Source organism: Salvelinus fontinalis, chromosome 18 (genome assembly GCF_029448725.1).
Source record: "Salvelinus fontinalis isolate EN_2023a chromosome 18, ASM2944872v1, whole genome shotgun sequence".
Taxonomy (NCBI): domain Eukaryota; kingdom Metazoa; phylum Chordata; class Actinopteri; order Salmoniformes; family Salmonidae; genus Salvelinus; species Salvelinus fontinalis.
In genome coordinates, this window is record NC_074682.1 from 4,742,154 (window position 1) to 4,766,830 (window position 24,677).

A 24,677-nucleotide genomic window follows, 5' to 3' on the forward strand; every position below is an offset into this window, starting at 1 on the left:
TGCTTGACATCCATTAGTGGTGATGACAGTAGTCGATCTGGCAACTTCACCAGGATGAGTTTTGACTCAAATACTTGTTTGCTTAGCTAGCTATCTACAGCACATGCCAAATAGGTAGGCCATCCACACGTGTCTGAAAATACATGATCAATTGATGTTTACTGATCATGAAGTGCACGCAGTTACTTGCTGTATAACTCTGATGATAGACCTAAATGTGGGAAATTGTTTTGCATGGAATACATTGTAAATTAGTAGTTAAGACTGTGCTCTTCAAGAGGGGATCATATTACAACCAAATAGTTGTAACATTTATTTCACATTCTCTGGAAAATGACACTCAGTTGTCAATGTTTTTAGCTGAGCTGGAGGTCTCCTTGCCCCCCAGAAGGCCAATCGAACATTCTGCACCGTATTGTGATGCTTATTGACAACAACTTATAGTATTCTGCAGAATACTACAAAATTCCATAGTATGTGCTACACATGATCAAGGGATACTACAGTGTAGTATAGTATTTTACCAGAGGATGCTGGTGGGAGGAGCTATAGTAAACTGTAGTATTTTTTTATGTGGGAACAACACTCCACTTATGTCACGTCAAGCACCAACTTTCGAATAGAAGTTACATCTTGTGTGTGAAACACCTCACCTTGTCATCCAGCTGCTTGTAGAGCTTGCGTATCTCCTCCTCATACTTCTGTCTTTCCTCCTCTGAGATCCTGATCACTATAGAGGAGGAACTGTCTTCTCTAGGCAGCCGACTCAGACCGGAGGAGGAGCTCTCTTCTCTGGGGAGCCGACCCAGACTGTCTTCTCTGGGTATCAGACACTCAAGAGGCACAGCACCAGGACACAACGGATCCAGCTCTGGGTCCTCCTCATCTGAGGGAGGGACAATCGATCATGAGAAGGACAGGCCTCATTGGGGGAGGTATTAGTGTAGGGGTGGGTGCGTGTGTGTGTGTGTGTGATCTTCTTTAGGGCTAGTGTGTCCCTCTCTTTATGTGGCTCTGGAGCAGCAGACGGAGTGTCTACAGTCTAAAATATATATGTGTCCAAGTGTGTCTTGAGTATGTGTGTGTCTACAGTATATAATGTGCCTCTTAGGAGATGTTTATTTTTTTTTATTTAACCTTTATTTAACTAGGCAAGTCAGTTAAGAACAAATTCGTATTTACAAGGACAGCCTAGGAACAGTGGGTTAACTGCCTTGTTCAGGGATTTGATTTAGCAACCTTTCAGTTACTAGTCCAATGCTCTAGCCACTAGGCTACCTGCCACCCCAGGTAGCCTAGTGCTCTGAGAATTATAAAATATAAGAATCCATAAAGCATAGAGACACAAAGAAATCTGCCTCCCAGGACACCGTGGGAGATGGCAATTAATCTTTGAGAGTGTGTGTTTGCCTGCTCGTGCGCGTGCCTGTGTATTTTTTGCACATGCCTGTGTGTGTGTGTGTCTCAGTGTCTATGTGCCTGTGTGCCGGTGTGCGTGTCCGTAGGTGGCCTCACCAATCTTCCATCTGTTGAGCTCAGACTCCAGCCTCTGTACCGTCTCCTTCATCATCCTGTTCTTCTCCTTCTCCTTCTCATACTTCTTCTTCCACTGTTCTGCCGTCAGCTCCAGATTCACTGACGCTGTGTTCCTGATCGTCTTAGCTCTGGGGGGATAGAGAGAGACAGAGGAGATGGTAGTGAGGCATAAGGCTGTATGAGTTCGGTAGAGATTGTGTAATTGTATGGATTCTATTGTTCTGGATTGCCTTAGCGATTGAATGGAACACGCATAGGTAATGACTCAGTTGGATGAAAGACATAGGAGAATGTAGTGATGTATAGATAGGCTCGGTAAGTTTGACATGACATTGTTCTTAGGTACAGATTCTATAATTGTATGGATTCACTCTCGCCAAAATCTGTCCAGAATAAGCCCAATGTGTTTCTACGGGTTTAAAGGGGAATGGAAACACTATGATTTAGAACGCCGGCTAACTGTAACTCTATATCGCCATATTGGCATTGTTGCGTCACTGGCAGGAGAGAACATATTGGAACTCCCAAAAATGTCAAAATTTACCGAGTAGCTCCGAGTCTGAGAAGGAGTTTATTACAGAGAATGAAATAATGTTAGTTAGTGAGCCAATAAACCTACTGAAGCCGTTCGTGTTTGAGCCGATCGTTGCCCCAGATCACGTAGCAGTAACAACACAGATGGCATCTCTGCCTGCAACACCTCAGCTAGAGGGTCGGCGTAGGCAAACACAAACTGGTGTGAGTGGGGATGCTGCCAGGTAATGGCTAGAGTAGGAGTGTGTGTGTTGTAGAGAGATGGTGGTGATATAGCACAAAATCCCAGCGGACAGTGGCTGTATTACATCCAGTCAGAGGTTCCTGTCAGTCTGTCTGAACGGCGATGTATTTATTGGACGTGTCGGTGCTCAAAATATATAGTCAGTATCCTATAACGAGGTTTATCACCAGCGCTGTTTGGCGCGTTGGTAACACATTTACCTTTAGATCAGATGACCGGAGTTCCAATCGCAGACAGCATCATGATTAATGAAATCTCATTCTCACCAATAATGGGGCGTGCTCACAATAAATACATTGTGATTAAGTTTCGGTAGCAGACTAACTTTTTTTAATGATTTTGATTGCAGAGCATACAGACTGGCAGTTTATCGCCATTTCACCCTATGGACAACAGAGAGAATTGGACGAGGTGTATGGCGTCTCATCCCTGCGTATGTCGTTTCTTCCTTAAGGCACGCATAGCCAGAAGCAAAGGCATTGAATAAAAGCTTGAATAAAACCAGTTCATTTAGTAAATCTAGCCTAGCCTAAGACATAGACCTAATGCCTGCGCCTTATGTAAAAATAGTTATCTTAGTTAGCTTGTCCACTGTAACAACAGGTTCAAGAGCAACCAGATGAACTTGCTTTGAAGATAAAACTACTTTCAGTGCGCACTAATCCCGTGTCCCTGTCGCTAGAGCAGTGACTTCAACTAGCTTTGGCTGCCATCTATTGGAAGGGAATGGTAACTACACTGGGCAGCTAGCTGTCAGAGTCAAAGTAGACGTTAATAATACATGCCATTCAGCAGACGCCTTTATCCAAAGCGAACTGGGTACATGGTAGTGGAAACAGATCAAATAAACAGGATTACAATTTTGATATTATGGATGGTCAGTCCTTGCATCTATAGCTCTGTCTATGAATTTGAGAGTAGTTGCATTTCTCAGGCCCATCCCTCAGCGTTTTACCGAAAGAGGAGCAGGGAGACACTTTGTTATTGATTCTACTGCTGATTTCCACTTTAAGAAGTTAACCTCTTTGGGCGCATGAACCGCTAAGCGGGACACCTACGACAACATCCGGTGAAATTGCAGAGTGCGAAATTCCAAATGCAAAAATCGTAATATTAAACATTCATGAAAATACAAGTGTCTTTCATCATTTAAAAGCTTTAACTTCTTGTTAATCCAACTGCATTGTCAGATTTCAAAAAGGCTTTACGGTGAAAGCATACCATGCGATTATCTGAGGACAGGGCCCCACATCAAAATACTTTTTCAACCAGCACAGGCGTCACAAAATCACAAATAGTGATAAAATAAATCACTTACCTTTGAAGATCTTCCTCTGTTTGCAATCCCAAGGGTCCCAGCTACACAATGAATGGTCATTTTGTTCGACCATCATCAACATCGCTTACTTTTGAGTCAAGCAAAAATGACTGAACGGAGGAGGCGACGTGAGTCAATGCAATGGAGCCTGAGGTAACGTTAACCGGTCATGACTGTTGTTGAAGGTAACTAGCTAATTGCATCTGAAGTGTTTTGTGTAACACCCTCCAGCGAATAACATTAGCAAGCAACTCAACTGCAACTAAAATTGTAACACAGTTTATCCGTGTACCCATGTTATTAAGTAACGTCATTTCTGTAGCTAGATTCACCTCAGATAGTCAGGTACTGTAATACATTTTGTTGACAGATTTGTTTTTGTAATGTTCTTTGTTAGCTCCACCTCATTTAGCTAGACTGAAGTTGACATTGCTAATGTTTGCTGAAAAAAAATGTCTCTGTATTTTCTCTGTGTGTGTGTGTGTGTGTGTGTGTGTGTGTGTGTGTTCCTGTGTTTTTATTTATTCCTTATTTTACCAGGAGAGCTGACTGAGAATACGTTCTCATCAAAACCTCAGACATACCGGTACAATTGTCAAACGTTTGCCTGAGTTTCGGCAGTCAATATTTTTTGTGTTCACACAGCAAATAACTTGGAAGTCGTCAGCCACTCAGCCTTTTTTTTAAATTTTAATTTAACTAGGCAAGTCCGTTAATAACAAATTCTTATTTACAATGACGGCCTACCGGGGAACAGTGGGTTAACTGCCTTGTTCAGGGGCAGAATGACAGATTTTTACCCTATGAGCTTGGGATTCCATCCAGCAACCTTTCGGTTATTGGCTCTAACCACTAGGCTACCTGCCACCCCTTGTTAAAATACTTCAAACCAGAGGGTGGCAGTAGTGTTGTTTGGCAATGCATATCCGTGCGTATTGCTTATGGTCCAGATTCCAAGCTATCTGCGCTAATGTTGCTATTTTCTAGAAAGCCCTTGTTGATACTAGCCAGATTGCAACAGCTAGATAGCTACAAGATGACAAATAAATTATTTAATTCACTTTCCATAATCCCATACAGCCAGTGCCAGTTCACTCTCCATTACCCCATACTGCCAGTGCCAGCCCATAGCATACAGTATGTTTAGCTACAGTAGCTAGCTAGCTAAGGACACTGCAATAACTCAGCAGCTAACACAGGCAGCTGTTGGAAACTAGCTAATCCATTGTGATTTTATTATCATATTAATACCAGCTACAGTGGTTAGCTAGTGTGGAGGAAGTATTTGGTGTTGTCTGCATTGCATCTGTGCACTTAGCTAGCTACCATCCGTGGATAAACTGAGAAAATGCCCTATTTTATCTTTTTTTTGTTAGCTCCCCCACGCGGGGGTTCGTGCTCTCTGATTGGCTCAAAGTCAACTTGTTTTGAGTATGACACAAATACACATTTTCACAGTCTGCTGCCTCAGTTTGTATGATGGCAATTTGCATATACTCCAGAATGTTATGAAGAGTGCTCGGATGAATTGCAATTAATTGCAAAGTCCCTCTTTGCCATGCAAATGAACTGAATCACAAAAAAACATTACCACTCCATTTCAGCCCTGCCACAAAAGGACCAGCTGACATCATGTCAGTGATTCTCTCGTTAACACAGGTGTGAGTGTTGACGAGGACAAAGCTGGAGATCACTCTGTCATGCTGATTGAGTTCGAATAACAGACTGGAAGCTTCAAAAGGAGGGTGGTGCTTGGAATCATTGTTCTTCCTCTGTCAACCATGGTTACCTGCAAGGAAACACGTGCCGTCATCATTGCTTTGCACGAAAAGGGCTTCACAGGCAAGGATATTGCTGCCAGTAAGATTGCACCTAAATCAACCATTTATCGGATCATCAAGAACTTCAAGGAGAGCGGTTCAATTGTTGTGAAGGCTTCAGGGCGCCCAAGAAAGTCCAGCAAGCACCAGGACTGTCTCCTAAAGTTGATTCACCTGCGGGATCGGGGCACCGCCAGTACAGAGCTTGCTCAGGAATGGCAGCAGGCAGGTGTGAGTGAATCTGCACGCACAGTGAGGCGAAGACTTTGAGGATGGCCTGGTGTCAAGAAGAGCAGCAAAGAAGCCACTTCTCTCCAGGAAAAACATCAGGGACAGACTGATATTCTGAAAAAGGTACAGGGATTGAACTGCTGAGGACTGGGTTAAAGTCATTTTCTCTGATGAATCCCCTTTCCGATTGTTTGGGGCATCCGGAAAAAAGCTTGTCCGGGGGAAGACAAGGTGAGCCCTACCATCAGTCCTGTGTCATGCTAACAGTAAAGCATCCTGAGACCATTCATGTGTAGGGGTTGCTTCTCAGCCAAGGGAGTGGGCTCACTCACAATTTTGCCTAAGAACACAGCCATGAATAAAGAATGGTACCAACACATCCTCTGAGAGCAACTTCTCCCAACCATCCAGGAACAGTTTGGTGACGAACAATGCCTTTTCCAGCATGATGGAGCACTTTGCCGTAAGGCAAAAGTGATAACCAAGTGGCTCGGGGAACAAAACAATGATATTGAGTCCATGGCCAGGAAACTCCCCAGACCTTAATCCCATTGAAAACTTGTGGTCAATCATCATGAGGCGGGTGGACAAACAAAACCCCACAAATTATGACAAACTCCAAGCATTGATTATGCAAGAATGGGCTGCCATCAGTCAGGATGTGGCCCAGAAGTTAATTGACAGCAAGCCAGGGCGGATTGCAGAGGTCTTGAAAAAGAAGGGTCAACACTGCAAATATTGACTCTTTACATCAACTTCGTGTAATTGTCAATAAAAGCCTTTGACACTTATGAAATGCTTGTAATTATACACTGCTCAAAAAAATAAAGGGAACACTTAAACAACACAATGTAACTCCAAGTCAATCACACTTCTGTGAAATCAAACTGTCCACTTAGGAAGCAACACTGATTGACAATAAATTTCACATGCTGTTGTGCAAAAGGAATAGACAAAAGGTGGAAATTATAGGCCATTAGCAAGACACCCCCAAAAAAGGAGTGATTCTGCAGGTGGTGACCACAGACCACTTCTCAGTTCCTATGCTTCCTGGCTGATGTTTTGGTCACTTTTGAATGCTGGCGGTGCTCTCACTCTAGTGGTAGCATGAGACGGAGTCTACAACCCACACAAGTGGCTCAGGTAGTGCAGTTCATCCAGGATGGCACATCAATGCGAGCTGTGGCAAAAAGGTTTGCTGTGTCTGTCAGCGTAGTGTCCAGAGCATGGAGGCGCTACCAGGAGACAGGCCAGTACATCAGGAGACGTGGAGGAGGCCGTAGGAGGGCAACAACCCAGCAGCAGGACCGCTACCTCCGCCTTTGTACAAGGAGGTGCACTGCCAGAGCCCTGCAAAATGACCTCCAGCAGGCCACAAATGTGCATGTGTCTGCTCAAACGGTCAGAAACAGACTCCATGAGGGTGGTATGAGGGCCCGACGTCCACAGGTGGGGGTTGTGCTTACAGCCCAACACCGTGCAGGACGTTTGGCATTTGCCAGAGAACACCAAGATTGGCAAATTCGCCACTGGCGCCCTGTGCTCTTCACAGATGAAAGCAGGTTCACACTGAGCACATGAGCACATGTGACAGACGTGACAGAGTCTGGAGACGCCGTGGAGAATGTTCTGCTGCCTGCAACATCCTCCAGCATGACCGGTTTGGCGATGGGTCAGTCATGGTGTGGGGTGGCATTTCTTTGTGGGGCCGCACAGCGCTCCATGTGCTCGCCAGAGGTAGCCTGACTGCCATTAGGTACCGAGATGAGATCCTCAGACCCCTTGTGAGACCATATGCTGACACATGCACATTTGTGGCCTGCTGGAGGTCATTTTGCAGGGCTCTGGCAGTGCACCTCCTTGCACAAAGGCGGAGGTAGCGGTCCTGCTGCTGGGTTGTTGCCCTCCTACGGCCTCCTCCACGTCTCCTGATGTACTGGCCTGTCTCCTGGTAGCGCCTCCATGCTCTGGACACTACGCTGACAGACACAGCAAACCTTTTTGCCACAGCTCGCATTGATGTGCCATCCTGGATGAACTGCACTACCTGAGCCACTTGTGTGGGTTGTAGACTCCGTCTCATGCTACCACTAGAGTGAGAGCACCGCCAGCATTCAAAAGTGACCAAAACATCAGCCAGGAAGCATAGGAACTGAGAAGTGGTCTGTGGTCACCACCTGCAGAATCACTCCTTTTTTGGGGGTGTCTTGCTAATTGCCTATAATTTCCACCTTTTGTCTATTCCATTTGCACAACAGCATGTGAAATTTATTGTCAATCAGTGTTGCTTCCTAAGTGGACAGTTTGATTTCACAGAAGTGTGATTGACTTGGAGTTACATTGTGTTGTTTAAGTGTTCCCTTTATTTTTTTGAGCAGTGTACTTCAATATCCCATAGAAACATCTGACAAAAATATCTAAAGACACTGAGGCAGCAGACTTTGTGAACATTTATATTTGTGTCATTCTCAAAACTTTTGGCCACGACTGTACAAGTAGAACCGGCAGGTTCGCCGCTACCGGGTTGGAACGCAACAGGTACCACTTTTGTTCTTAAAAGAGTAGGAACGGCCTACCACTGTTATAAGTACCTATCAGAAGTGAGATTCTCGTGTTTGAGTTTATTTGAGTTTATTTAATTTTTACCGGAACAGTGCACATTAATCAATGTTTCTGTAAAAGTGCCGGTTTTAGCCAGCCGGCTAATTTTCAACCGCAGTCCCTGAGCAGGTTATTAAAAACAATTGCATGACAGACAATCAATGAGCAGTGAGCACACGCAGAGCAACATAGGACAAGTAAGACGTAGCATACAGACAGAGCAACATAGGACAAGTAAGACATAGCATACAGACAGAGCAACATAGAACAAAAAGCAGCAAGACAAAATCCATAAAAGCAACAAAGTGTTTCCACACCTCACAAGCTACAGACAACAGACAACATGGAAAGTGACAATACACAGCTAGGGTTTATGTTCACACATCTGATTGGCCTTTAGCCATGTCTTCATGTTTTTTTGTGAAAGTGTGATAGGTGGTGCAGTTATGTGTGTATGATGGCAGTGTATTCCAGACATGGGAAGCTCTCACAGAGAAAGCGGATTGACTAAAGGTGCTTTTCCTTATGGGAACTATACAGTCACCTCTCATGGCACACCTTGTGGATCTGCTGCCATATGTTTGGGTTTTCTGTTTAACAAAAATACTGAGTGGAGGGGGAGCCAGGCCATTTAAGATATTGAATACAAGACATGCGTCGGTGTATTGCACAAGATTTTCCCAACTCAGGAGCTCATGCTTTCTGAGGATGTAACAGTGATGATGGCTATTGGGCTTCCTATCAAGCACTTTGAGAGTCTGTTTGTAGACAGACTGAATGGGTTTTTAATAATGTTGTACAGCAAGCTTGGGCCCAAATCAAGCAGTAAGTTAAGTGGGGGAGTATCATAGATTTGAAGTACAGTTTTGCTACCTCTGTAGTCAAACAATTTCGTATAAATCGGAAATTAGCTAGGTTCAATTTGGTTATTTGAATGACCTTTTTCACCTGCTTTTTAAAAGAGAGGTTGGAATCAAGTATGATGCCAAGGTACTTAAAATCAGATACCAGCTGGAGCTTCTCTCCTGACACATAGACATCTGGCTCAGTAGCATCAGTTGTCCTCTTTGTGAAGAACATGCAGACAGTTTTTTTTCACATTTAGATGCAAACACGAGTCACTGAGCCACTTTGTAACCTGGACCATTACAGTAGTGAGTCACTGAGCCACTTTGTAACCTGGACCATTACAGTAGTGAGTCACTGAGCCACTTTGTAACCTGGACCATTACAGTAGTGAGTCACTGAGCCACTTTGTAACCTGGACCATTACAGTAGTGAGTCAGTGAGCCACTTTGTAACCTGGACCATTACAGTAGTGAGTCACTGAGCCACTTTGTAACCTGGACCATTACAGTAGTGAGTTCTTGTGCAGCTTGTTGTTTGCATGCACATATATCACTGTATCATCTGCATACATTTGAACTTCAGACCCAGTACAGACAGAAGGCAGATCATTAATGTACAGGCTGAACAGGAGGGGCCCCAGTATTGACCCCTGGGGCACGCCCACATCATAGCTAAGAGTGGGCGACAGCTCATTGCTCACTCTGACACACTGAGTTCTGCCTTAAAGGTATGATTTCATCCATCTCAAGGCATCGGGGGGAAAAGTTGAACTTGGCCAATTTTGTGATGAGAATCTCATGGTTAACAGTATCAAAAGCCTTCCTTAGGTCCAGATACACAGCCCCAACAACACCCCCTTTGTCCATCTTGGACTTCACACAGAAAGCAGTTGGCTGTTTCTGTGGAGTGTTTTGCTCTGAAGCCAAGTTGCATGGAGTGTAATGTGAAGGTGCTGTTGTTGAGGTGGCCAATCAGTTGTTCTGCTACACACTTTTCAGCAACCTTCGACACCACAGGTAGTATACTAATGGCCTGTAGTTACTCACGTCAGCAGGGTCACCCGATTTAAAGATGGCCGTTATTATGGCCGACTTCCATACCCCTGGAAACACCTCCTGACCAATAGATGTGTTGGTGACCTTAGTAATGGGGCCAATGAGTGACTCTCTGTAGTTTTTAAGAAAGGTAGAGTACAGCCCAAACACATCTTTGGCTTTAGAGTTCTTTAGTGAGCTAATCACCTTGTTCACCTTTGACTCCCTTATGATGAAGACAGGTTGAGCGTAATTCGCTAGCACTGAGCCCAAGAAACCAGTGGAGGGGTTCTGTGTCAGTACCTTGACAGAGTCAATAAAGTAGGAATTGAAGGCTATTGCAATTTCGACTGCATCCTGTGTTAGATTGTTATTCACCATGATTTCCAGTCTTTTTGCAGTGTTACTATGGTCTTTCCCTGTTACCTTTTTTAGATTCTCCCAGATCAATTTAGAATTTCCCTTTGCTTCACCAATTATGTTAATAAAAAAGTTTGCCTTGGCCTGTCTGATTTCTTTCATCACCTTATTTCTCAACATGGTAAACCTACATCTGTCGTGCTCTAATTTGGATTTTAGTGCTTTTTTTAGAGCATAATCTCGTTCTTTCATCAATTTCCAGATTTCTCCATTTAGCCAAGGAAGAGTGCTCTTTTGGCCAGGTTTGGATTTTAAAAAATGTAGGAAGCCATTTATTGTAGTCAATATTGTGGATAGAAAAACCTGACTATCAGCTTCCACATCTGTATAGGACAAGAGGTCATTCCAGTTAATTCCCTTAATTGCGTTTTCAAAATAATTGATATCACTCTTAGTTGATCTGGCTTTCTTACAGTAGAGAGGTTAAACCTGCTCTTAGACAGCCACTTATAGCTTCTGGCTATAAGTGGACCGTGCAGGCGTACTGGCTCCCTTGAGCACCGAGCCTGCCCAACCTTACCTGGTTGAATGCTCCCCGTAGCCCGACCAGTGCGGGGAGGTGGAATAACCCGCACTGGGCTGTGTTGGCGAACCGGGGACACCATGCATAAGGCTGGTGCCATGTATGCCGGCCCGAGAAGACGCACTGGAGACCAGACGCGTTGAGCCGGCTTCATGGCACCTGGCTCAATGCTCAATCTAGCCCGGCCGATACGTGGAGCTGGAATGTACCGCACCGGGCTAAGCACACGTACAGGAGACACTGTGCGCTTTACCGCATAACACGGTGTCTGCCCGTACTCCCGCTCTCCACGGTAAGCTCGGGGAGTTGGCGCAGGTCTCCTACCTGACTTCGCCACACTCCCTTGTAGCCCCCCCCAATAATTTTTTTGTGCTGACTCAGGCTTCCAGCCTTGCTTCCGTGCTGCCTCCTCATACCGCCGCCTCTCTGCTTTCGCTGCCTCCAGCTCTGCCTTGGGGAGGCGATATTCCCCTGGTTGTGCCCAGGGTCCTCTGCTGTCCAGAATTTCCTCCCAATTCCTATAGTCCTGCGTTTTCTGCTGCTGCCTTGTATCACGCTGCTTGGTCCTGGTATGGTGGGTAATTCTGTCGCGATCGTCTTTATGTGGAAGAGAGGACCAAGGTGCAGCGTGATATAAAAACATCTTCTTTTTAATAGAAGAAGATGAAACGAACACTAATACAAACTAGACAAAACAACAAACAACCGTGAAGCTGCAAAACAAAAGTGCAGACACAAGCAACTAACGTCAAGACATAGAGAATTACCCACAACCTACCTAATGCCTATGGCTGCCTAAATATGACTCTCAATCAGAGACAACGATAGACAGCTGTCTCTATTTGAGAACCAATCCAGGCAACCATAGACTTACATAAACACCTACACTGAACACAACCCCATGAACTCTACCAAAACCCCCTAGACAATACACACACCCTAGACTAGACAAAAAACACACAAACATCCCCCATGTCACACCCTGACCTAACTAAAATAATAAAGAAAACAAAGATAACTAAGGCCAGGGCGTGACAGTACCCCCCCCCCCCCCCCCCCCAAAGGTGCGGACTCCGGCCGCAAAACCTGACACAGAAGGGGAGGGTCCGGGTGGGCCTTCCTACGGCGGCGGCTCGGGTGCGGGACGTGGACCCCACTCCACCATAGTCAATACCCGCTTTGGTGGCGCCTCTGGAACGGCGACCCTTGCAGCGAGTCCCGGACTGAAGACCATCCCAGAGGGCGCCACTGGACGGAGGGGCAGCTCCGGACTGAGGGGCAGCTCCGGACTGAGGGGCAGCTCCGGACTGAGGGGCAGCTCCGGACAGAGGGGCAGCTCCGGACTGAGGGGCAGCTCCGGACTGAGGGGCAGCTCCGGACTGAGGGGCAGCTCCGGACTGAGGGGCAGGTCCGGACTGAGGGGCAGATCCGGACTGAGGGGCAACTCCGGACTGAGGGGCAACTCCGGACTGAGGGGCAGATCCGGACTTAGGGGCAACACCGGACTGAGGGGCAACACCGGACTGAGGGGCAACTCCGGACTGAGGGGCGGCTCTGGCAGCTCCTGACTGGTGGGCGGCTCTGGCAGCTCCTGACTGGCGGGCGGCTCTGGCGGCTCCTGACTGACGGGCGGCTCTGGCGGCTCCTGACTGACGGACGGCTCTGACGGCTCGGGACAGACGGGTAGCCTGTCCCGAGCCGCTATTATAGGCAGGCAGCTCAGATGGCGCTGGGCAGGCAGGCAGCTCAGATGGCTCTGGGCAGGCAGGCAGCTCAGATGGCTCTGGGCAGGCAGGCAGCTCAGATGGCTCTGGGCAGGCAGGCAGCTCAGATAGCGCTGGGCAGACGGCAGACTCTGGCCGGCTGAGGCGCACAGTAGGCCTGGTGCGTGGTGCCGGAACTGGAGGTACCGGGCTAAGGACACGCACCTCAAGGCTAGTGCGGGGAGCAGCAACAGGGCGCACAGGACTCTGGAGACGCACAGGAGGCTTGGTGCGTGGTGCCGGAACTGGTGGTACTGGGCTGGAGACACGCACCACAGGGCGAGTGCGTGGAGGAGGAACAGGGCTCTGGAGACACACTGGAAGCCTGGTGCGTGGTGTTGGCACTGGTGGTACTGGGCTGGGGCGGGGAGGTGGCGCCGGATATACCGGACCGTGCAGGCGTACTGGCTCCCTTGAGCACCCTAGCCCGACCACCACTCCCCGTAGCCCGACCAGTGCGGGGAGGTGGAATAACCCGCACTGGGCTGTGTTGGCGAACCGGGGACACCATGCGTAAGGCTGGTGCCATGAGAACCAATCCAGGCAACCATAGACTTACATAAACACCTACACTGAACACAACCCCATGAACTCTACCAAAACCCCCTAGACAATACACACACCCTAGACTAGACAAAAAACACACAAACATCCCCCATGTCACACCCTGACCTAACTAAAATAATAAAGAAAACAAAGATAACTAAGGCCAGGGCGTGACAATAAGTGTCAGATTATGATCAGATAGCCCAGTAACCATATTGAATGATTTAGTCACTCTCTCTGGTTAATTACTGAACACCAAATCAATATGTGTTTTAGAGCAACAAGTCACCCTGGTTGGCCCTTTAACGAGCTGTGTAAGGTCAAAGGTATTGGTGATCAGTTTGAGGGTTTTCCTACAAGACTTGTCTTCAATTCCATCCTGGAGCCGGGTGAGTCGAGAGAAACCATGGCACTCACCCACTTCCGCAGCGGCGACGATCAGTGGACGAGGCCACCCACTGCTTTCCACTCCTGTAGCCAGTATCGCTGGCTCGGTCATATTAGGCCCGGGATTGAGTTGCACATCCCCGGAGAGCAGGAGGGTAGTGAACAGGTAGTTTAACAGTTTCCGATAAATGTTGGACTTGTGTTTGTTACGCCTAAGCGGTTCAGTGGAATAAGGAGCGAGGTAGACTTGGCCATTATTCAGAACATTATGGTATGCTGTGTACTGTCCGCTCCCGTGGAACCAATGTGTTTGGTGTTGATATTCTCCGGCAGTAGATTGATTGTGTCATCCCAGCAAGGACGCACTGAGATTATCAGTAGAGCAGCTACATAACTGACAATCATGGCAAAGTACTGGAGATAAAACACATCATTTCGCTTTAAATCTCTGCATGAGTTACTTAGCTGGGGTCGGCGAACACCTGCTGTTTTAGATAAAATAACAGCATTCGTAGGAGAAGTGGCACCTGCCGCACCACCCTCCCTTCCGTCCGCCATTTTGTTTCATGCTTTACAGGAACGGCCAAGGGATGTGCATGCGTGTGTCCGTGCATGCATCCGTGTGTGTGTGTGTATTACCGTTGTCCGAACATGAGTGTGGACTTGGTCTCCTGGTCGTTGTAGCTGGACGGAGAGCAACAGATGAACATTGTGGTCCTGCAGTTCCCCCCTAGAGAGTCCTGCAGGATACGGGTCATCTTACTGTCACGGTAGGGCACATGGGTCTTCTACAGGGGGAGGGGAGGGGGGGTGGAGGAGAGTAGAAAATACATGAATCGCTGAACCGGTGGCAGGGTGCAGAATCACTTTCTACATCATTCAGTCCACATTCCAGTTTCCTTTCTTAATTTGTATTATTAATTAGAAAATCCATTAATTTACATTTGATTTCACAACACCAAGATGAAGAATCATGGATGCAATAGGAGGACTAGACTTACGGTTCCCTCGGCCAGAGCAGAGATGACGTTTCCTAGAGAAGACAGAGACTTGTTGATGTTCTTAGCTTCATCCAGCACAGCTCCCTCTGCTCCTGTCTTACTGACCTGTGGAAGCACATTACAAAACACATGCAGTACAAAAGATTATGCACAGAAACGTCACACACATTTTGTACAGGTACCGTATGTAATAAAGATCGATCAATATATACTGTACAGTCAGGTCCATAATAATTGGCAACCTTGGTAAAGATGAGCAAAGAAGACAAAATAAATACGGAGTTACATTGTATGCTAAATTGTATGCTACATTTTTTGGGGAGAAATTATAAAAATGTTTACTAATACAATTGCTCAGAGAAAGATATTTAGCTTAACAACTAAGAACCCAAAAAATCTTGAAAATATAGCGGTAAAAATGATTGGCACCCCTGTTTCCAATATTCTAGCACCCTCCCCCTGCGAGGATAACGACACTGAGCCTTTTTGAAAAATGCTTTAGGAAATTGGAGAACACGTTGGGAGGGATCTTAGACCATTCCTCCATACAGAATCTTTCCAGATCTTTGATATCCTTCGTCTGCTGTTATGGACTGCCCTCTTCGATTCAAACCACAGGTTTGTCCAGAAACTAAGATGGTCATGGCAAAATGTAGACTTTTTGGTTTTTCCTTGTGAATTTTGATTGGTGCTTGGGGTTCTTGCCTTGCTGGAAGATCCGCTTGAGGCCAAGTGTCAGCCTCCTGGCAGAGGAAACCAGGTTTTTGACTAAAATATCCTGGTACTTGGTAAAGTTCATGATGCCGTTAACCTTAACACGGGTCACATGACCAGTGGACGCAAAATAGCCCAATAACAACATCAAAGATGCATCACGATATTTTAACATAACACCGTCTGGAGTTTTATAGATGGCATTGGCACTTGGATTGGAACCGGTGCTCTGGTCAGATGACCTGAAAAAATAGAGCTCTTTGGCCACACACACCAGTGGTGGGTTTGGCATTGAAAAACAAGCATATGCAGAAAAGTACATCATACATGCACCTACGGTAAAATATGGTGGTGGATCTTTGATGTTATGGGGCGATTTTGCTTCCACTCATCCACTCAAGGCCCGACCCTTGCTAGTTCACCAATGACCTATTACTGGAGACCTGGGAGCTGAGCGTCGATACCATGCTAATCAACACACCTGGGACTATATTAATTAAGTGATGTGTGCAGAATCTACTTTTTTTCTGCTGTAGTCAGCAGCAAGAACACTGGTCCCATTGCACATAGGCATAAATTAAGTTGCTAACTGTGGCCAACGCAGAGTAGAAAGAAACCCATTTTAACATGGCAGACCAGTTGTACTCATCTGTCTGTGACTGAGACGGATGGGAGGAAAAGATAACAGAACAGCCAGATGAAAGAGAGAAAGAACACGTCTCTTGGGATGCAATAACGATAGTTCATGAGTGACCCTAGGTAACTAGACTAGGTCTTCACCTCACCTTCTCACTCTCAGCCAGGGTATATAACTCAATCACTAAAGGCCAGTTTCTCCGACAAAGATGATGCCCAGTCCTGAACTAAAAAACATGCTAAATGGAAATTCTTGATTAAAATAGCTTATTCTGTGGCCCTAGATGTCTAGACGCTAAAGATGCTTTGTTACCATTAACGACAGTAGGCTTCGACCTCCTCACCTTCTCACTCCCAGCCAGGTCCACCAGGTAGAGCTTCCCACACAGTTTTTGCTCTGTCTCCACGTGCTCCTGCTTGATGTTGATCAGGAAGATACTGTGACTCCTGGAGCTGTGCTCATTCATATCTGGAGAGGGGAGGAACGGAGAGGTGATGTGATGTGAGGAGAGGTGTTTGTGTGAGAGTGGAGGACACAGAGATATACAAAAATATATAGCAAAACACTGTGATAAACACCCCCGGACACTATATAAGATTCTACAGAGTAACTCTCTACAGATGTGACTTTACACTTCACACTATAAATTGTACTAAGTGGCAGAGTGGCAGACTACCAAAGTGTCATTGGGACTTACTGGTGACAGCAACATGACGGTTGGCTTTTCCTTCATCAATAACATCCATCACCTCCTCTGGGCTGGAGACAAAGCGCTCAGTGCAGCCCTGAGATTCAACAAATAAACGTTAGAGTTGTTCGAATTCATTCCTATTCCACAAGAACTCTGAGGCTACCTGCTATAATGACTACCGCCCTGTAGCACTAACATCTGTAACAATGCAGTGCATTGAAATGGTAGCTATGTCACACATCAACGCCATCATCCCAGACACCCTAGACTCACTCCAATTTGCATGCCTCCCCAACAGATCCATAGACGACGCAATCTCAATTGCACTCCAGACTGCCCTCACCCACCGAGATCAGAGGAATACCAAGAGTGCATTCGGAAAGTATTCAGACCCCTTCCCTTGTTCCACATTTTGTTACGTTACATCCTTATTCTAAAATGGATTAAATATATTTTTTTCCTCATCAATCTATACACAATACCCCATAATGACAAAATTAAAACAGATTTTTAGAAATGCTAGCAAATTTATGAAATTAAAAACAGAAATATCTTATTTACAGTTGAGGTCGGAAGTTTACATACACTTAGGTTGGAGTCATTAAAACTCATTTTCAACCACTCCGTAAATTTCTTGTTAACAAACTATAGTTTTGGCAGGTCAGTTAGGACATCTACTCTGTGCATGACACAAGTCATTTTTCCAACAACTGTTTACAGACAGATTATTTCACTTATCATTCACTGTATCACAATTTCAGTGGGTCAGAAGTTTACATACACTAAGTTGACTGTGTCTTTAAACAGCTTGGGAAATTCCAGAAAATGATGTCATGGCTTTAGAAGCTTCTGATAGGCTAATTGACATCATTTGAGTCAATTGGAGGTGTACCTGTGGATGTACTTCAAGGCCTACCTTCAAACTCAGTGCCTCTTTGCTTGACATCATGGGAAAATCAAAAGAAATCAGCCAAGACCTCAGAAAAAATATTGTAAACGTCCACAAGTCTGTTTCATCCTTGGGAGCAATTTCCAAACGCCTGAAGGTACCATGTTCATCTGTACAAACAATAGTATGCAAGTATAAACACCATGGGTGTAACGCTCGTTGTTGGAAGGATTGGACCAAGGTGCAGCGTGGAAGGCGTTCATCATGTTTATTAATGTGAACCAGCAACAAAACAAAAAGAGTAACAAAACGAACGTGCAGCTTTGTAGTGCAAAAAGGCTACAATACAAAAACAAGACCCCACAACAAACAGGTGGGAAAAGGCTGCCTAAGTATGATCCCCAATCAGAGACAACAATAGACAGCTGCCTCTGATTGGGAACCATACCAGGCCAACCTAGAAATGAAAAACTAGAATGCCCATCCTAGTCACACCCTGACCTAACCAACTAGAGAAATAGAAGGATCTCTAAGGTCAGGGCGTGACAATGGGACCACGCAGCCGTCATACCGTTCAGGAAGGAGATGCGTTCTGTCTCCTAGAGATGAACGTACTTTGGTGCGAAAAGTGCAAATCAATCCCAGAACAACAGCAAAGGACCTTGTGAAGATGCTGGAGGAAACAGGTACAAAAGTATCTATATCCACAGTAAAGCGAGTCATATATGGACATAACCTGGCCGCTCAGCAAGGAAGAAGATACTGCTCCAAACCCGCCATAAAAAAGCCAGACTACGGTTTGCAACTGCACATGGGGACAAAGATCGTACTTTTTGGAGAAATGTCCTCTGGTCTGATGAAACAAAAATATAATAGTTTGGCTATAATGATCATCGTTATGTTTGGAGGAAAAAGGGGGAGGCTTGCAAGCCGAAGAACACCATCCCAACCGTGAACCACTTTTTACTAGGATTAAATGTAGGAATTGTGAAAAACAGAGTTTAAATGTATTTGGTTAAGGTGTATGTAAACTGGACATAAGTACTCAGACCCTTTGCTATAAGACTCGAAACTGAGCTCAGATGCATCCTGTTTCCATTGATCATCCTTGAGATGTTTCTACAACTTAATTAATTGGAGTCCACCTGTGGTAAATTCAATTGATTGGACATGATTTGTAAAGGCACACACCTGTCTATATAAGGTCCCACAGTTGACAGTGCCAATCAAAAACCAAGCGATGAGGTCGAAGGAATTGTCCGTAGAGCTACGAGACAGGATTGTGTCGAGGCACAGATCTGGGGAAGTGTACCAAAAAATGTCTGCAGCATTGAAGGTCCCCAAGAATAGAGTGGTCTCCATCATTCTTAAATTGAAGAAGTTTGGAACCACCAAGACTCTTCATAGAGCTGGCCGCCAAGCCAAACTGAGCAATCTGGGGAGAAGGGCCTTGGTCAGGGAGGTGACCAAGAACCCGATGGTCACTCTGACAGAGCTCATGAGTTCCTCTGTGGAGATGGGAGAACCTTCCAGAAGGACAACCGTCTTTGAAGCACTCCACCAACTAGGCCTTTATGGTAGGGGCCAGATGGAAGCCCCTCCTCAGTAAAAGGCACATGACAGCCCGCTTGGAGTTTGCCAAAAGGCACCTGAAGAACTCTCTGACCATGAGAAACAAGATTCTCTGGTCTGATGAAACCAAGATTGAACTCTTTGACCTGAATGCCAGCGTCACATCTGGTGGAAACCTGGCACCATCCCTACGGTGAAGCATGGTGGTGGCAGCATCTTGCTGTGGGGATGTTTTTCAGTGGCAGGGACTGGGAGACTAGTCAGGATCGAGGGAAAGATGAACGGAGCAAAGTACAGAGAAATCCTTGATGAAAACCTGCTTCAGAGCTCTCAAGACGTCATACTGGAGTGAATGTTCACCTTCCAACAGGACAACAACCCTACGCACACAGCCAAGACAACGCAGGAGTGGTTTCGGGATAAGTCTCTAAATGTCCTTGAGAGGCCCAGCCAGAGACCGGACTTGAACCCGATCAAACATCTCTGGAGAGACCTGAAAATAGCTGTGCAGCGAAGCTCCCCATCCAACCTGACAGAGCTTGAGAGGATCTGCAGAGAAGAATGGGAAGAAACTCCCCAAGTACAGGTGTGCCAAGCTTGTAGCATCATACTCAAGAAGACACAAGGCTGTAATCACTGCCAAAGGTGCTTCAACAAAGTACTGAGTAAAGGCTCTGAATACTTTATTTTTTACAAATAAATGTACAAACATTTCTAAAAACCTATTTTTGCTTTGTCATTATGGGGTATTGCATGTATATTGATGAGTGACTTTAAAAATATATATATTTTAGAATAAGACTGTAACGTAACAAAATGTGGAAAAAGTCAAGTGGTCTGAATACTTTCCGAATGCACTGTATGTGAGAATGCTGTTCATTGACTACAGCTCAGGGTTCAACACCATAGTCCCCTCCAAGCTCGTCACCAAGCTTGGGACCCCGGGACTGAACACCTCTGTCTGCAACTGAGGGGTAGACAATATCACCTCCGCCATGCTGACCATCAACACAGGGGACACACAGGGGTGTGTGCTTAGTCCCCTCCTATACTCCATGTCCACCCATGACTGCGTGGCCTCGCACGACTCCAACACCATTATAGAGTTTGCTGACGACACAACGGTTGTAGGCCTGATCACCGGCAATGAGGAGAAAGCCTACCGGGAAGAGGTCAACCTCCTCAACCTCTCCCGTAATGTCAATAAAACCAAGGAGCTTATTGTGGACTACAGGAAACGGGGGGGGTCGAGTATACCCTCATCCACATCGACGGGGCTGTAGTGGAGTGGATTGAAAGTGTCAAGTTCCTCAATGTCCAAATCACTAAGGACGTAAAATGGTCCAAACACACAGACACACAGTCGTGAAGAAGGCGCAAGAGCGGCTCCTCCCCCTCTGGAGGTTGAAAAGATTTGGTTATACAGCTGCACCAGAGCATCTTGACTGGCTGCATCACTGCCTGGTATGACAACTGCACCGCAGTTGGTAGTGCGGACAGCCCAGTACATCACTAGGGCCGAGCACCCTGCCACCCAGGACCTATATCAGGCGGTGTGAAAGGAATGCTCTGAGAATTGTTAAAGACCCCAGCCATCCAAGCCATAGACTGTTCCCTCTGCTTCCGCACGGCAAGCGGTACCAGAGAAACAAGTCTGACACCAAGAGGCTCCTGAATAGCTTCTATCCCCAAGCCATAAGACTGCTAAATGACCCTTTTTTTACACTGACTATGTACACTCACAGGACTCTACACACGCACTCAGACTGACACTCCAACACACACACACACACACACACACAAACTGACACTCCAACACACACACACACACACACACACACACAAACACACACATTCATACTGGCTCTACGCACACGCACACACAATCTTCGTATACTCTGCTGCTACTCCGTTTATCATATTTCCTGATGCCGGTCACCTTACCCCTATACAAACTACCCCTACCACTCCAGTATCCCTGCACATTATACATATGGTATTGGCACTGACCCTGTACTGTACAGTATATAGATGACTTACTTTCTCGTGTTCTTCTTATTTATATTTCTCGTGTGTTTTTGTTCTACCTAATTTATTGTACTACGAATATTGATTATTTCATTGTTGGGAAAGAGCTTGCAAGAAAGGCATTTCAGTGTACTTGTGCATTTGACAATAAAACTAGACATTTGAACATTTGAATGAGTTGGAATTGTTTCCTGACGTAATAATGGTATCACTATGAAGATGACACTTCATGTAGAGCCCATCACAGATGAGACCCACAATTTACAGATGGCCAGTTAGTTAACATCCCATCAGCAGTCTGACTCACCTTCACATATGGAACCCTGTTCTTGTCCTCATGCACTGCGAGATTGGTTTTAGTGACTGGGAGAGACGGGTGCAGAAGAAGAGAGATGGCGTTATTACCCTACAAGTACAATCACCAGAACTGGACAGGAACAACTGTTACTTACGGCATTTTCACACATAGTTCTGAGCTACAGGTCTATTCAGAGTTTGACTATTTGTTACATTGTATTTTTTCTTCTTCTTTTGGTCCGGTGGATTTCACATTGCCAAATGTCAACACGAATGAATAGGTCAAAACAAAACGATGTGTTCATGGAAGTCATTTGTTTATTGGAGAAAAACGCGCACGTTAAATCCATCTGTGAGAAGCTTAAGTGTGAGAAGCTTGTGTCTCCCAAACGTCGTATTACTTTGGTCTTCCAACAACATGCAATAGCCGCTCTAACTGCGACTTGAATAGGCTATATTCAGTAGCCTACATGCCCGGTATAGCCAGTGTTCCCTAATCTGCATCGGATGCGCTCATAAATGTACTGCTACTGAGAGATATCAAGTTATGGTACTGTGTGCTCGCAGTCAAACAACCAATAATACTACTGGCCTCTGGTTATTTTCCTGCGTTTGGTCCCGACTGCATTCTTACCTGCGGTGAACCACACCACAGTACAAATGGAATCAACCGAGACCACCCCTTTTTGAGCTTTTTGAGCGAACCCTGTTGCATTGTTGAGTGCGCTCCAGAGTGCCCCAGTCCGAACAAACCGAACTAAGGGGGGGAAATGCACAGATTCAGAAAAAACGCACCAAACCAGGTTGGTGTGAAAGCCCTCTAAGTTTAGAGACTTTACTTTCATATTTGCCCAAAAGGCCCAAAACAGTCAAATCAAATCAAAACGCATTTGGAGTGCATTTCAGAGACACTTTACAAACACAGACACAACAGTTGCTTTATGTTTCAACTTTGTGTTTTTGATGGGGAGATCATATCCAATCAGATCAGATTTACATCAAGGCCGTGTATACTCTCAGAGGTGTGTGTGTAATCCTTTTTGTGTGACTGGAGTGTTTCTAGGCCTGACAAACCTGTTGCTGCTCTGACTCAAGCCCTCCTCAGGCCCTGACTTACGATTTCATTACACCTGGAAACGAGCGGTAAAACAGACGCTCTCCTCCTGGACAGGACAGAAGAGCGACTAGGGCCATGTACGTTGTTACATTATGTCTCAGGTTTGTGCGAGAGATCATATCCAATCAGATCAGATTTATGACAAGGCTGTGGATACTCTCAGAGGTGTGTGTGTGTGTGTGTGTGCGCTTGTGTTTGTGTGTGTGTGTGTGTGTGTGTGTGTGTGTGTGTGTGTGTGTGTGTGTGTGTGTGTGTGTGTGTGTGTGTGTGTGTGTGTGTGTGTGTGTGTGTGTGTGTGTGTGTGTGTGTGTGTGTGTGTTGTTCTCTCTTTCCATCAGTGTTGTTTGTCTGCTTTCTCCCTTATTACCTCCTGTCCTTCCTTAGTGATTCACTGTTCTCTTGCTCTTTCTCTCTCCCTTCCTCTGCCCCCCCCACCTCTCTCTCCAGAATGCAGAATGCAGCCTTATAGGCTGCTGTGATATTTCCTGCATCCCATATGTCACCCTATTCACTTCATAGTACACTATATAGTCAATAGGGTTCCATTTTGTATTTTATTTATTGCCTTTATATCAACAGGTACGTGTTTGAGAATACATTTGTTTCCTCTGGCTGGTGTGATTTACTCAGATAGACATCTACCGTCTACTTACAGGGAGTCTAGCCACAGCCCCTCTAGAACCTCGCATATACTATCATAAGGGTATCCTTTTGCTGTTGCACACACAAACAAAATACTCAATTGAAGTGGAAATGACAAGTCACATTGAAAACTGCAGTGTGTATGTGTGTGTGTGTGTGTGTGTGTGTGTGTGTGTGTGTGTGTGTGTGTGTGTGTGTGTGTGTGTGTGTGTGTGTGTGTGTGTGTGTGTGTGTGTGTGTGTGTGTGTGTGTGTGTGTGTGTGTGTGTGTGTGTGTGTGTGTGTGTGTGTGTGTGTGTGTGATTTTAGTGCTGTGAATACACTTACCATCCAGAAGATCTCTGATTTTGTCCATGTATATTTCAAAATAGGACACCTGGTGAAGAGAGAAGAGAGCATATTGAGAGAAATGAATCTTCGAGGGGACAGGGGACTGATTATACTAATATGTCAAATATGTTCAAGTGGTCTTCTTGGCTCACGGGCATTCTGCTAGGTCTAGTCTCTTGTTAGCACAGAGATTTGGTTCTGCATGCCGAGTATGCCAGGTATTAGTCGTGAGATATCACAAGATAGTTGTGATTTAGGCAAATGTACAAATATGACAAGATACTAACGATTTATTCATATCCTGTGTCTATGCATGTCATAATTCCAGAGGCTATGAGCACAGACATCATACACAGTTCATGGTGAGGTGATGCAGTAGACTGGTTTGGTCCAGATGTTTATGCTTTAAGTAGATATTGAGGTCTGGGATATTTTATTGCACATTATGCACCATTCATATTCATCAACAGTAACCCCAGTGATTATAAAGCGCTATATCTATGATGGATTCAGACACATAGTTTTTAGTTATGGTGAGATGGCGCAGTAGCCTGGTCCAGTGATCTGCATGCTATGGCAGGACAATTATAGCCAGAATAGTTGTCTAAACCACATCTTTACCAGATTACTGGTGCGGACACATTCACAGAGGGTCATGGTGGATTCTGACATCACACTCATTCATGGCGAGCTGGTGCAGTAGCCTGGCCCAGTGATCTGTATGCTACGGCAGGATAATAATATCCAGAATAGCCGCAAACACAGTAACTCCAGTGATTGTAGTGGGCTATAGCTATGATTGATTCAAACAATACACAGTAGTTCTCAGTTACGGTAAGCTGGGGAAGTAGTCTGGTCAAGATCTATGTTTATTGCTCGACAAAATAGCCAGAAGAGCGTAGCGACATAGTAGAGACACATTCACAGTGTCTACAGTTATTCCAGAGGGCCACT

At 45.6% G+C, this 24,677-nt stretch overlaps 1 protein-coding gene across 1 annotated transcript in view; it reads right to left on the reverse strand.

Moving 5' to 3' along the window:
- Positions 1 to 24,677, reverse strand: part of LOC129814833 (kinesin heavy chain-like) — a 139,548-nt gene that overhangs the window by 59,753 nt on the left and 55,118 nt on the right. The window contains exons 5-12 of the mRNA XM_055867907.1: positions 23,721 to 23,769; positions 21,646 to 21,701; positions 16,856 to 16,943; positions 16,502 to 16,626; positions 14,808 to 14,912; positions 14,446 to 14,594; positions 1,516 to 1,664; positions 654 to 886 (exon numbers count right to left, since the gene is read on the reverse strand). Coding sequence (XP_055723882.1) covers positions 654 to 886; positions 1,516 to 1,664; positions 14,446 to 14,594; positions 14,808 to 14,912; positions 16,502 to 16,626; positions 16,856 to 16,943; positions 21,646 to 21,701; positions 23,721 to 23,769 — 954 coding nt within the window. The remainder of the gene's footprint in view (positions 1 to 653; positions 887 to 1,515; positions 1,665 to 14,445; positions 14,595 to 14,807; positions 14,913 to 16,501; positions 16,627 to 16,855; positions 16,944 to 21,645; positions 21,702 to 23,720; positions 23,770 to 24,677) is intronic.